Source organism: Aptenodytes patagonicus, chromosome 1, assembly GCF_965638725.1.
Source record: "Aptenodytes patagonicus chromosome 1, bAptPat1.pri.cur, whole genome shotgun sequence".
Taxonomy (NCBI): Eukaryota; Metazoa; Chordata; class Aves; order Sphenisciformes; family Spheniscidae; genus Aptenodytes; species Aptenodytes patagonicus.
The window spans coordinates 95,781,516-95,796,222 of NC_134949.1; the positions used below are offsets into that span (position 1 = coordinate 95,781,516).

A 14,707-nucleotide genomic window follows, 5' to 3' on the forward strand; every position below is an offset into this window, starting at 1 on the left:
CTAAACAACATGAATCTGCAGTTCTACAAACATGCTTTTAAAAAGCCCAAGACTGTAAAATACAGACGAGGCAGTTCTGTGTTGAGTAACGGGGAGCACTCGGTGTTTAAAGCTAGTAATAAAAACAGCATGGCAGTTAGCATATTAGTTTCTACCTTAGAAAATGCTGTTCTTGTAAAAGAAGGTGGCAGCGGGGATGTGCCAGGTGAATGAGTTACCTGTAAACTGGTTCAGATCTCTTGGGACGAGCCCTTAACCAAGTACAAGGCTGCTACGGATTGCATAGGGCTGGGAAAATGTGATGTCGGCCCATCAACGCTGCACCGGGCACCAAGAGATTTGCATGCACAGCTGTGTTTTTGCCAGGTGCTGAACTGGCACGGGAGGAGTACTCCCAGCTCCTTGCCATCCACTGGGGTTACGCAGAGGGAAAGGCTCGGCAGCGGTTTGGGCTTGGGGTGATTCATCCCCTGCTCGTTCCTGCTCTGAACCCGGGCTGCGCCGCTCTCTCGAGGTGCCTCGGCAAAACTGCGTGGGGAAGTGCTGTGAAATCGGATCGAGGAACTAGCCAGGCTGTTTAAAAGCAGTATATGAGTCGCTTTTAAACAAGTCCCGCCGCAGGCCCTGCTGGAGAGGCGCTCCCCTTTCCTGCCGGGGCGCTGGCGGGCGGAGCTGCAGCCGCCGTCTCTGCCGCGGGTTTGGCGGCGGGTTTTCGCCTGGGCGCCGCACGCCCGGCGCTGGGGCGGGACTGCATTTCCCAGCTGCCCGGTGCCCGCACGCGTGCGCCGCGCCGGGGCCGGCCGCCCAGCACTGTAAGGGAGGAGCCGGAGCCGGGCGGGGGATGCAGGCGGCGCGCGGAGCTATGGCCAGTGAGTGGCGGCGTGCGCGGAGGAACGGTTACTTCCTCTCGTACTCCTCCTCTTCCTCCTCCTCGCGCTCCCTCCTTCCCTCCCTCTCTCCCGGCCGGGGACGTGGGGAAAAGGGCCGACGTGGGGTTGAACCTGCCCCTCTAGCGGAGCTCCGGCCTCCCGCCCCGGGCCTCAGCCGGTGAGAGGGGCCGCTGCGTAGTGCCGGCTTCCCCACTCGCACCGAGGCTCTCCGCGGAGTCACCGCCTCCCCCGTGGCCCCGGGCGCCGCCCTGAGCCGCTGCGGGCCTCTCCTTGTCCCCGCTGGGCCCTTACCCTCTTATCTGACCGTGGGGACGCACCCGGGGACGGGCCGTGGGCTGGCTGCTGCCCCGGCCAGTGTCCCCCGGAGTCCCCAGTCCTAGTCTGGACTGGAAAGGCCCCAGTCCTGGTGCTGAGCCTTTGAAGGGGTGTGAAATGCTGCAGGTACTAGAGGCAGCTGCCTTGGGCACTCCCGCTTTGCAACAGACTGGTAGAAACTGCTTGCCGTGCATCTCTCTCGTACCGCTGCAATGGTCAGATTGTCGAGAAATTTGATCTGAACAAACCAGACGTGCTTAGCTTCTGATGTTTTCCAAAAAAACATGCTTCGTAGCCATACAAATACAAGCCATTATTTTACTCTGATATGCTTTTAACTGGCTGTGGTTTGCATTGCTATAGGCTTATCCTAAGAATTGCCTTTTAAAGAAGTTTTTGAGGCAGCTTAGCAAGGCTGGAAGAAGAGATCTAGGGTCTCTACAGCACTGTTGCACATTTATCTCTATTTCCGTTACTTGTTTTTAAACAAAACTGGGGGCACAAGTACATGTATTCTGTTGTGATTGAGCTTTAATTTTGCCCTTTAACAAACTCCAAACCTGAGGCACAGGGAACACAAGATTAATGGTTTCCTGGTGTTTTAAACGTTATGGGAAGGAAGTTAGTTAAAATTTTTCCTAGTAGATGCTCTTTTGTTTTTTTTTGCAAAAGTGAATTTATGCTGAAATGTAAATCTTTAAGCATCCAATTTCTCTGAGCTAAAGCACATTCCACAAATATGGGAAACTTCTAGACTGATTCCTAGTATGGTTATCTAGGTGGGTCTGGAAGCTAACTGTGGTTACATTTCTTCAAAATCTCGGTGAAGCTTTGTTTACTCAATAAACCAAATATTAAGTCTCTCGCATGAAGAGTGGCAAAGTGAGCAGTTAATCATTTGCTCAACCTCTAGAAATTAGCTGCTTAGCTACTGAAGTGAGAACTAAAGTAGGAAGAAAGATATTCTGCCTGACTGTTCCTGACCTGATCTTGTCTTCACTTGAATCAGTTCTTCCCGTTTCCCTGACCACTGAGGCTGTGTTGCCTGCAGCTTTTTCTTTATCCTGTAGTGATCTTTGACTGTATGACAGGGGAGTTTCCCAGAGAAGAGAGGTGCTTTGAAACTGGGGTACTTTTCTTTATGAAGCCAGAGCACTTTTTTTTTTTTTTTTTTTTTTAAGAAGGAGACAGTTCTACCTGATCAGGATACATTTTCCTACAGCCCAAGGTACTAGGAGATTCATGGAAGGAAGTCCAAGGGGCGTGCACAAAACTTGACTTGATCTCTTCCACTTGTGTACTTTAAGAGCCTACAAATATAAATCCTGCTTAGCTGCAGTAGAGACAGTGTTGATGACACTTGTCTAGAAACCAAATTGCAAAGAAGTGATCAGGAAAGACGTTATCTTTATTGTTTTTTATAGCCATTTCCCAGGCTAGGTGTGATTTGAGGGATAAAAGCAAACTATTCCCATATTTGGTGCTTTTGGGATTATCCAATCCTTTAGTTTGCTAGCAGTACTTTAGGACACGCAGTGCTCATCAGGTGACGGGTGCAACAAAAAGATAGGCTCGCAAAGCACGTAGCAAACTGGGAAGGAAGAAGCAGGTCTAGGTAACTAGTGGTCTCCATTTCTGTCACACGGTATCTTACATTAGAACTTGGGCTGGGTACTGCCTAGGCTAAGTGCTACTAGCATGTGAACTCTGTGATTTTTTTCGACCTGAGCAGAGTGATGGCGATGTACGGTTGCCATTAGCAAGCCTAGGTTTGAATGTTCTCCCTGTGTTAAGAGACTGTTTCCAGAGTCATAGACAGACCGCAAAATGAGTTGGAAGTGGTTTGTGTATATGTTAATATATAAGCAAATTTATTTTGTTAAATGCTCATTAGTGAATTCAAATTTTGAAGTTTCTCCTGGGGGAATTCTGCTGACTAATTTTTTCTTTTCTGCCATTAGACTTCCGCCTGGCTCTTATTCAGCTTCATGTATCTGCTGTTAAATCAGATAACCTTCAACGAGCCTGTGGACTGGTGAGAGAAGCATCAGCTAAAGGAGCAAAAGTTGTGGCTTTACCTGTGAGTAAAGATCATGGTCTACTTAAAACCTATACCTCAAACCCTTGGAAACCTCTTTCTAGTGTTACTAATGCATTATATATTCCTGTTTCTCTCTGGATAGCTTAGATGCTGTATGACGCTCCAAAATAGGGAAAAAAAAACAGGTGTTCTGTCTACCAGCACTCTTAAGGGTGCTCTTAAGGGGGGGGAAACAAGAAGAGAAGAAAAAAAAAAAAAGCAGGTTGTCTCTTTTTGTAGTATAAGATTCAGGTTAATTTTTTGCTGGTTTAAATCCCAGGCAATTCTATCACTGGTACGTTCTGAATTCACGAAAGTGACTCTATGGTTTGAATCATTGCAGAAGCCTTCTTTGCTAGAAATGTAGGAAAAGGCAATTTTCAGCTGAAGAATGTTGATATGAAAATGAAAGAAAACAGGTATACAATGACTCTGTTTGCCACAGTCATTCCAGATTAGATAGTACGTGAGAAACAAAATAGACTTAAGACATTTCCAGCAGGTCATTTGTGGCTGAATTATGATTAAAACACATTTATCTTGTGACGTCCTTGCATGGGAACATAAATAGCCGCTTAAAATTACTGATCATTTCTGATTACCTTTTGGACTTCAGCCATGATTACCTTGCAGAATTTTCACACAGATGAGTGTGCTGGCAACGAGGTGACCTTCCCAGTGCAGCTTTGAGCTCTTCCTGGGGGTACGTGTGTTACCCCTGTGCCCTGCAGCATCTGATTCAGGAGTGCAAAGTTCTCTGGGTGAACTTTTGGTCTGGACGTTTTACATGCAGAATGTTTTCCCTCGTGCTGTCACAGGCGAAGTATGAAGCAACCTTCCCAGCTCCTCTGTGCTAACACAGCTCTTGTTGCAGATGTGACCTTTGATTATTCTGGCTGGGCCTCCTACACTGAGATTATATATTATTTGCTAGTTTCCTCACGTGTACAAACATCGAGTTTTCCAGACCTATTTAGTTGAGATACTCACTTTGCCAATGATAATTTGTGCTTTTAGAGTAAAACTTGTCAAACAAGGGCAAGGTTTTTCACAGACTTTTGGGAGGTAAATTTTGTACTGGCATTAGGACACGGGCATGAAATATTCTCTTCCCTCCACTTTTTTTTTTTTTTGAAGTCACACTACATAAAGAACAGAAGTAACTTGCACTGACTATATAATCTACACCTCTGCAGAGGCATATGGCAGTTTTCCTGTGACATGTTAGCCTTGATGTATTAAACATTTTTCATTTCTGAACCAGGAAAAATTTGTGAGAGAAAAACAATTTGTAATGTTTATGGATAAAGAAATAAAAACAGAATCCATTTGAATCTGGAAATTGACAGAAAGCAATTCAAAGATCTGTCTCTGGAGAGCACAGGACTAGGTGACCTGTGCACACAGTCTGCAGTTTTGTTCCAGTGTCAACTTATGAACAGCCCCATGCACTGCTGCTGCAAGCTTGCACAGAGCTCTGCCTGTTCTCTTGAGCCCATGGTTTCAGTACCACCCGCATTGACGCTGCAAGCGGCAAGATGAAGGTGGAGGCATCTGGCATTGCTTTCATTTCCTTGAAGTTCAGTCCAACTTTCAAAAGCCTGGGAAGCTCATTTGACAGCCTGCGGAGACTTCCCTTCCCGCCTCTTCCATCTACAAATTCTGCTGTTTTTCAAATTCTAGCTGGCACCTGCTGGCCCAGTGTCTGTATATGGGGCAAAAAACATCCATCCAGTTTTGGTTCAGTTAGTCCAGTTCAGTAGAATCTACTACAGTTGTTAAGAAGTTTGCTTGAGCAGTTAAGGCATAAATGTTTATTGTGCTATTCACAACTTGATTTTTTTTTCTTTTTTTTTCTTTTTTTCTTTTTTGGGGGGTTCTTGTTACAACTTCTAGTGAGCAAAGGTAACAATCAAGGCAGATGCTTGGGCTGGGAATTGCTTGCTGAAGAGTAGGTGCTGGTACTGTTTGATAGCCTATCTGTGGCCTTCAGCTGTACTCCTTTAGGGGACAAAAAAGTGTTGGGGGAGGTGTCTCACATCCTCACAGAGCTGGCAAATATAATGCAGAGTAAAATTTCTGGATATCTTGGGCATCTCAAACACCAGTAGCCACCTAGTTTAGGCATCTAAACTGGTCTGTTAATCTTACTGTCTAAAGATTACATGCCTGGTTCTGAGGGATAGCAAATCTTTAACTAGAGCCTAGGACAGAAGACACTGTTCAGTTGTGAGGAAATGGTGTTTAAAGGATTGTTTTAGCAAAAGAATAAGTAATTTTGAGAAATGCATGCTTTTGCAAACATTTCTTCATTTAAAAATTCTTCATTTAAAAATGAAGAAATCATGGGCTCTGGACAAGCATGAGCATTTCACAGTTTTGAGAGGATCTGTTTAGCTTGTAACTTGTCAAATGGGCTAGGTGGAACTTGGCTCATTATTCTGATGAGAACATCCCTTGTGATCTTGCTTAGTCTAGACTGATAAACGTGCTAGCCTTGTTACTTGCAGCTTGCATGATACTCCTAGCTCATGTTCTGTTTGGCACGCGTTCACACCAACACACCCACTGCATTTTCTCTAATTGCTAAGGTCTCTCTGGCCTCCTGATATTTTCTGATTTGCTTATTGAGCTCCTGTAAACTAAACTCCTGTAACTAAAGATTGTATGAGAACATTGATAGAGAGGAGTTTGAAAGGTCAAGTACATCTTCTTGCAGTGGTGTTACTGGATTTTAACATAATTTTTTTTTTTTTTCCTAATTCTAGGAATGCTTTAATTCTCCATATGGAACCCAATACTTCAAGGAGTATGCAGAGAAGATCCCTGGGGAATCGACACAAAAGCTCTCAGAAGTTGCAAAGGAGTGCAGCATATATCTTGTCGGAGGTAGTTTACTCTTAGTGACCATCTCATTGAGGGAAAAACAAGCAATGTCTGTTAGTGCCATTGGATCAAAATTCCATATAATACAGTGGGGGAAATCTTTGTTCTCGCCTTTACAAAGGATCCATTCCAGAAGAGGATGGTGGAAAGCTGTATAATACATGTACTGTCTTTGGGCCTGATGGTGCTATGTTGGCAAAGCATAGGAAGGTAAGGTGGCAGAATGTTGTTATTAAAAGGTTTCTCAGCAGTGCTGCATAAATGATTTAATCTGTGCCTAAAGGTGATGTGAATTAGTAGAATTTTGCATTAATAATAAGCTCTGTACTGTCAGTAAAATTGCGTATAATTTTTATTGGGGACATGTAAACACCCCTCCCAAAGGTGGTCATAAATTTGTTCTGGATAAGGACGACAAAATGCAGAAGGCATTACTGGCTTTTCCCAGATGCTGGGAAAACTGTGGTAAAGAGTAAATCCTGGTCCAACTCACCTGTGTACCTTGGTCTAGGTCTAAAACATAGTGCCACTTAGTGGGATCAGGATTTTCCCTCAGGTTCCTAATGGATTTAGTCCTTCTGTTATCATAAATACTGTTCTTTACATACTTTGTGTGCTATATGTACGATTAGTGCAGATAACCGAAGCCCAAGTTCCGTAGTTAAGCTGTGTCTGCTGTTTGTGGTAGATGCTTGCTTACTGTCATCTTCCACCTGGACATTGCTTTGTGCCTTCTGAGAAACTACCTCCTATTCATAACTGTAGAGTGTAGTTTCTGTTAACCTGACTATGCATACAGGTATCATTCCTTAGGTGAACAACAGCTTATTTCTTTCAAGGAAAGACAAAAAAGAGAATGCAAGGTCACTTGGAACAAACGCGGTGGTGCAAAATACCTGTGGGGTGCAGGTATTGATTTATTCTGTTAACTGATTCTACGCTTAGCTACACTTAGTTCACTTTCTGAAGTACTGCGTTGCCTTCCATCTATCGTACCACACCAGTCCACAAGCCCGGTAGTTGTTTGTAGACTGAGTACAGGCTTGTACTGTGTAAATATGAATAATAACATAAAACCAGCTGTATTATTAGGAAGCTCCGGTCAGGAACAGAATCTTCCATTGCAAGGGAGGGATAAAGACTGTCTGCAGGGGCTAAGAGGCATCTGCTTAGCTGAAGTCATGGGAACTTTATGTCTTGGCGAAGGTATTTTCTGGAGAAGTTTTGCTGGAATGGGACTCAAATTTTAGAATGGAAAATATCACCTGCTTTAACATACTTTAAAATCATCCTGACAAATTCAAGACATTTTATATGTATCCTTTCTTTTGCAAAATTACTCATTAGATCAAGATATCTAGCTATTTTGCAAGGATTCTTTCCACGAAGAAGATATAGAGCCATACTACAAATTAATTGTTATATTTTTAGCTATTTTTAACTACTCTCCATTACTGCATAGGAGGAGGACAGGGCATTCTATTTGGTAAGCAATAGAAACGTTTGATATATGCATCACTTGGGTCACAGGGATTATATGTGTCGTTTAAAATGGCCAGTCTTCCCCCTCCCCCCGAATAACTTTAGACATGTATATTTGTGTAAAGAAGAAAAATTGCTTTACATCATCTTTAGGAGATCTCACAATCTTAAGCAATGTTTAGTTGGGATCCTGACAAAAGAGTAGTCTAGATAACGGTAACTAGAAAACACGTGCCTAATAGAAAGAGGCTCAAATACCGGGCAGAGAAATTGTTATTAATTGTTATTAATCATACTATAATTACAGGTTCATTTGTTTGACATTAATATTCCTGGGAAGATACAGTTCAAAGAGTCTGAAACACTGAGTCCAGGGAATAGTTTCTCCATGTTTGATACTCGTGAGTATAAGACAAGCCCTCTCTTTAAGGAGCTCTGCCACAGTAACACTACAGTCATTCTGGAGTTCTCTTCCCAGCAATGGATTTTTAGACTATCAGATTTATATTAGGCATATGGCAAATATAGTTTAAGTTTGTTCCAAGTGCACGGGTCACTTCTGAGACTTTTTAAAAGGCAATGTGATTGCAAAAGGACGGAGGAGTGGAAAGGGTTGAAGCATACATCATGGCACTTCCCTTAAATAGGGGTCCTATTGATTTGTTAAAGAGAAGTTACTGTATTTTTTTAATAGCGGTTACATCTTTAAAATGGTTCTTATAAAACATGGCTTGGAAAAGAATATGTGTAGCAAACAGCTAGACTGGCACATTGTTTCCTGTGAGGAGGATATAATAATGGAGACAATTAACTGTAAATCCCATTCCAACATTCTTGAATCAACCACATCAGATAAAGAAGCAAGACACCTACTCTCCCCCCGCTCCCTCCAGTGTTCAGAAATTAACATGTCCTGTTTACCGAGCTCTCCGAAGAGTCTTGTCTCCCACGGTCGCTTTTGCCTCCTTGCAATGTGCATGCTGCAGGAAAGTACATGATTGTAGTCATGAAGCAGTGAATGCTTTCTTTCTCTTGAAAATAAAATAATTGAAAAACCTGCAGCTAAATCAGGGAGGAATACATTACACGAAGACCTGATATAATATGGTTTTGTGGAAATGGCTGTTTTTAAAGGGTAGATAAGACTGCTTCTCGCAGTCTTCCTCTCATCATGAAGCATGAATTCTCCCCTACAAATAGCCAATGCTTGTTACCGATAAGGATATGCGTTTAAATATAGCTTCTCTTGTTACTGTGAGACATAAGAAATAACAGCTGGCAGGATGGCTACAGCGAGTCTTGTGATTGCCTTTGTGTACTTGTGGTAGCGATATGACTGTTGTCTCTTGTCTTTTGAGAACAGCATACTGTAAAGTGGGCCTGGGCATCTGCTATGATATCAGATTTGCTGAGATGGCTCAAATCTACGGACAGAAAGGTGAGGCTGGGTCACCTAATGGAGCATGGTTAGCCCTAAGGCCTGAACTGTGCAGGGCTGTTTCAGGGTGGTACCGACTGGGCAGTCTGTGAGATGGGGCACTCTCATCCTCGCCCAGTAACACAAAATGCATCTTGTGGCCACGACTTTGTTATTCAAATGAGTGTCTGTTCTCCTTGAGTAAAGTAACAATCAGTTCCTGATACACATTTGTTGATGGAGTGATGGAGATGGGTGTATCCTCACACTTCATAATGTGTCACAGGGCTTTGCTGACATAAGTAATCACCCATGTCATGCCTGGACAGTCTCTATTTGGTTCCATTTTGGGCAGAGGTCGGGGAGTACTGAAAGAAACCTCGCCTTGGGTCTCCATGTGAAGGGCTGCTCTAGGGTAAACCATCTTCCCCTTAGTGATGGCTGGGTTCTAATTTTCTTTTAACAAAGGTTGCCAGCTGCTGATATATCCAGGGGCTTTTAACCTGACAACAGGACCAGCTCATTGGGAACTGCTACAAAGGGGACGGTAAGAACAAAGTAACAGCTTATCTGCCTGTTCCAGAGGGAGGTGTAGCACGTGGAACTGAACTGTTCCTGTGTTCCAAATGACACTATGCATCAGAAGTGGTGCTGCCCACTCTGCCATTGGAGCTGCACCATTCCTCAAGCCTTGCATGGGACACCAGAATGATTTTGCTGTCAAGGAGAAAAGCAGGAAGTGCTTAACCTTCGCTCCTGTCAGCCCCTCCGCAGTTATGCCCTTTCAAGGACCTTTTCCCCATGGCTCTGTCAGCACCCTTCACGCACAAACTTCTAGACAGAAGAGCCAATAACCATTTGAGAACTGCTCTAATTACAGATAGGAATAGACCCTGAGACTCCTAAATGCAGTATTATTCATTCATTTGGTCAGCTTCCATCAACTTCGCTGCATACTGAATGAACATGTAATTCGTTCTACCCACTAACTCTGGAGCAGGTGCTAGAGACTTCTCTTTCCAGGCTTTGCTTTGTCTGACCTTCATATCCTTTACAATTTTGGCTAGCCCTTAGGAGGATATATAGCTTGCCCTTCAGAGTGAATTCTTTCTCTTCTGCTTAGTTAACTGGCGGTATAAAAAAAAATTTCTACTCACCTTTTTCCCCCCCCTTCCCTCATCTTTCTGTGAACACAGAGCTGTTGATAATCAAGTCTACGTAGCTACTGTATCTCCTGCTAGAGACGAAAAAGCATCCTATGTTGCCTGGGGACACAGCACTGTAGTAAATCCATGGTGAGTTCAGAAAAAAACCCGACCCCCACCTTTTCTTGCTTAAAAAATGTTTTACTTGACAGTCACATTTCAGTCCCACATTTCCATCTACTCTTAAAAATGTCGTAAGTTCTTGGTAAAAAGCATCTGAGACTTAAGCCTACGTTCTCAAAACCATCCTTTAAAACTGTCTGATTGAAAACCAAGAAAGAAATTAAAACTAGTTTAACAGTATGTATTCTTTTTGGCAGCAAAGCAGCTACTTAGGACTAGTATTTAGCATTAGTTAAGCTGCTGACCTTTCTAACTTGTCCCTGAAGTTCAGTCCATTATATACTATGCATTATGGTAATTCTCTGTACAGAACTGAACCATCTTAAACAGCTTACACAAAGCTACTTCATTTACTCGGAGAACAACACTGCTTTGACATAAGAACGAACAAGAAGAATGTCTTCAGCTAGATAAGAGACACATTCTGACTTAAGCAGAAGCAATGCAGGTGCACAGCAGGTAAAAGTGACCAAATCTTCAGGCAGTTATTTTCTTTCAAATAAATCCACTGATAGTTCTCTTCCAGATGACTGCAAAGTAAGAAAAGCTTTATCTATGTCTTGAGCTTTTAACTTTATATGATGAAAGCAGTGACAGAACACCTAGTGGGAGACATGATAAATAATGTCCAGTAGCTCATGCGGAGTAAAAGTATACTCCTATTAAAAGCCAGTAGAATCTGAAAGGAGAAAGTGTTGGGCTTTGCCATATATGGTTGTCCCTGGTGAAGTTGTTTCTTTCCCCTTGAGGTATATTGCATGCTCACATGCACTGGTTCTCATAGTTGCTCTTACCATGATTCTTGATCTTCAGAAACATACTTACGTTAAGTATGTATATGTCACATATAAAATGTGCCACATACAAAGCCTGGAAGCCATTTCTATCATGCCAGAGTTATGAGTTATGATGCTATTTTTAGGATGGCCCTGTCTTTACAGCTGTAGACATCAAGGGTAGGAACTCCCTTTTGTACAAACAGCAGCAACTGGACTGATACCTTGAGACCTCTGGGTTAATGCTGTGAACAAATGTGCTTAATTTTGCAGGGGTGAAGTCATAGCCAAAGCTGGGGCTGAGGAGACAGTTATATACACAGATATAGGTAAGGGTAAAGTTTGGGGTTTTGTGGGTTTTTTTCCTGCTTGCTTTCTTGAATACAGGTCATGAGACTAAGGAGAGAGAATTTTTTGTCTGTGGGCTTGCACATGCAATTGCAGATGATGGAGTGTTCCCATCCCTTCTCCACCTTTGCTAGATTAAAGCAAGAACAAGCAGCACTTGACTATACTCTTCCAGTTGCCTTACTTATGAGGAAGCTGCCACCTTAGGAAAGAGCAAAGCTGCGGCTTCCTTCAGCCCTGGCTGCCCAGTTGCCGTGCCCTACAGACCCATTCTCTGTGAAGGCTGCTCTTTTCCCTGCCTTACCTCAGAGCAAGTCAGGAGCTTTCCTTTTTGACTGCTGTTCTAATAGCTCTTTCTTCCCCTCCTGCAGATCTGAAGAAACTCGCAGAAATACGTCAACAAATTCCTATTTTAAGCCAGAAGCGTTGTGATCTCTATGGCAGAGAGATGAAAAAGTGAAGCTGGGTGAACAGGGAAGGTTCAGCTGGCACAATGGCTGCTGCTTTCATCTTCGGAAGGATTCCCTTACTAGTTGCTCCACAAGCTACTGCTAAATGTGCCAGTTAATTTAAAAAACAACTTGGTGGTATAATTCTAAAATTGATTCAAGTACAGCTTTTATATCTCCTCTTATACTTTAATATTTTATAGTATTTTACAGCTAGGATTAAGATGGAGGTGGAATCAGTTCAACACAGTAGTAGTTAACATTGCTTTTTATGCATCACAATGTTTTAGTTACCTTTTTGGGGCTTTTTTGTAGAATGTAAAAATGGGAACTTTGTTCTCTCTGGAAATTTGCTGAAGTCAGCTTTGGTATTATGAATTTTTCAGTGAATTATGAGATAATCCAGAAGCATGATTCTTCCACTTCTGTCCTTCTTAGTTGTATGTGCCTTAACAAAGCTCATTGAATGCTCAACTTCTAACTTGGAAAGCTCAAAATTTAACACACTAAGCAAAACAGGCCAAATTCTGCTCTGTACTACTTAGGGACAATGCAAGAAGCTGCCAGACAGAACTACTACTATAGTAGAATCTGTAACAGGTTTTGGTTCATGTGTCTTGCCTGAAATATATGTATTAAATTCTCCTTACTGCAATTCCTGTTTATTGCTGAAGTGATGCAGGTTACTGTTTTGTTAAAGCAATTCACATGTCGCCACGCCTTTGCTCTATCTATCTACTGCTTCCTTAATACAATGTCTGAATGGGCTTTGAATTCTGCTGCCTGGCAGTCCTCACCTGAAAAGGCTGAGAAGAGTCAGTCAAAAGGGTTAGAAAACTTGTTGCACCGATTAAGTCTTTCTGCCCACAGTCTCCCAGAAGACGGGTACTAGAATTGCTCAATGTTTAAATGCATTATTGCTACCAAAGGCCAACTCCCATCAGCTGCAAGGGAAACAGTCCTTCAGCAAGAGCAATGAAGTAAGAGACTAACAAGCCAATTATTAAAGATGGCTTTAAAACACTTAAAACCAGCCTAGCATTTTGTAGTCGTCTTGGGTGGGTTTTTTTTTTCTGAGAAGGAAGACACCTTGGTATTTCTAATGTAAAAAGATAAGAATTTGCAAATGGCATTTTTTTTTTCCTTCTTGGGATGAAAATCAGAAGCAACTGTAACTATCCAGCCTTTGCCACTAGGCTTTTAGTTTTCCAGCAGCAAAAATGGTAAAGCAATAAGGCTAAAGGAGATTTCAAAATACAAAAATGGGAGGAAAGGTTTTTGTCTCGCTCTAGCTAACCACCAGTTTCCCCCAAAACCACTTTCCTTTTTATTTGTGTTTAGCCATCCTCCTCTTCCCACGGCTGCTCTCCTGACTTTTTTTTTTTAATGTTCTTTTGGCTTCTGTGGAATGAGCTAGGCATGTGTTTTATAGAGGAAAATTAATGGTTAAATGAAGCCAAACCCTGAGGCGCCTTTCCTCTCAAAAGACAGGTCACACCATTCCACTCAGTGGCATTATCTATTCCAGCAGGCATTTTTTAGTCTGTACTTTTCACTGCATTTTGGTGTACATACTGTACTGGAACTCTTAAGAAACAAGCCACAGAGCATAAGGTGAAATGAAGATTTATTTCTCGAAAAATAAATATAAAAAAATTAACAATTTACCATTTGAGTCAAGTCTCCTGCATGAATAGTGCCTCCCACATATTCAACAGTTGGCATCCCTGATGGCTGTCACAGCTCCAGCTTCTAAATCACAGCCACTATTATACATCCATTTTTCTAAACTAAACTACTCCATGTCCCCTCCCTATACTAGTTTAACATGCAGCAGAGCAGGAACTAAATACTACCTTTGGAGGATTAAAGCAGTGCAGGATTCTCGTGGGCTGACCACTTAATTTTAAAAATGCAAAGAGCAGTCTGCAACAGACAACAGTATCCGTGGCCTGGAACCGCCTCCCCTGGAATCCCAAATGGAGAGAACAGATGAAAATCTGTAGCGAGCTACTTTGGTGGACTCGGCTGAAGAGGTGACATGAGCTCCGTCCTCTTCAGTCTGTCAGGACAACTTCTAAGCACCTTGTTCTAGTAGGATGTTTTAGGGGTCTCCAGTGCGATCCACTCAGAAGTGATACAAATGGGACTGTGAATTTTTGGGGGTTTCACTGAAAAAAGTACACAGTCAGTTCTCCGTTAGAGAATACTTAAAGCAGTCAATACTCAATCTCTCTGTTGGTAGAAAACAGGCACTTTAAGTATCCATATTATACATATGCACCAGTATTCTGTAAGTATAGAAAGCCAGCCAGTAACAGCCCTGAAAGAGCTCCAGAATTTCAGCCTGCAAGAATTTAAGTTCTTTTTAAAGAAATGGTAGAAAACGGAGTCATGCCTGTTGTACTGGACAGCATTATTACCACTGCAGCTGGGAAGCCTGATTAAAGCTGCATCTAAGCCGCTCCTCATAGTTGCACAGTAAGTTACAGTACAGCTCCTTAGTATATGTTAGTTCCCTCTTCACTTTCAATCTGCAATTAGGTCCTAGTAATTCAAGGCACAAGTCCTAATCTCCATTTTGGCAAACTTGTAAAATCCCTGATGTTCATGTTAGAGACATGATCAGAATTACGATGCAAGACAACTATGTGTAGAAGCAGCTTCCCAGAGTCTCTAGGATACGCCAGGTTTATCCAAGTCTTCACTACTAGCTTCCTACATTATCTCAACAGA

General features: G+C 42.6%; 1 protein-coding gene across 4 annotated transcripts; it reads left to right on the top strand.

Moving 5' to 3' along the window:
* Positions 1–797: 797 nt before the first annotated feature.
* Positions 798–12,616, top strand: NIT2 (nitrilase family member 2). 4 transcript variants are annotated; one of them, XM_076349768.1, is made up of 11 exons: positions 798–869; positions 3,167–3,285; positions 6,054–6,174; positions 6,261–6,381; positions 7,011–7,080; positions 7,961–8,054; positions 9,017–9,091; positions 9,539–9,617; positions 10,267–10,365; positions 11,448–11,503; positions 11,894–12,616. In XM_076349768.1, the coding sequence occupies exons 1-11, from the start codon at positions 842–844 to the stop codon at positions 11,980–11,982; spliced, it is 951 nt and encodes a 316-aa protein (XP_076205883.1). In that variant the 5' UTR covers positions 798–841; the 3' UTR covers positions 11,983–12,616. The 4 variants fall into 4 exon arrangements, with proteins under 4 accessions (XP_076205883.1, XP_076205892.1, XP_076205900.1 ...); XM_076349777.1 differs by having other exon boundaries at positions 6,293–6,381; positions 6,985–7,080; XM_076349794.1 differs by lacking the exon at positions 798–869 and adding an exon at positions 2,209–2,433 and having other exon boundaries at positions 6,293–6,381.
* Positions 12,617–14,707: the final 2,091 nt, after the last annotated feature.

Bases quoted from the DNA above. Each gene is read 5' to 3' on its own strand.
- NIT2 (XM_076349768.1), top strand. From the start codon at position 842: ATGCAGGCGGCGCGCGGAGCTATGGCCA. The intron at 6,382-7,010 runs GTAAGGTGGCAG...ATTTCTTTCAAG, and splicing joins TGTTGGCAAAGCATAGGAAG to GAAAGACAAAAAAGAGAATG. The intron at 7,081-7,960 runs GTATTGATTTAT...CTATAATTACAG, and splicing joins AAAATACCTGTGGGGTGCAG to GTTCATTTGTTTGACATTAA.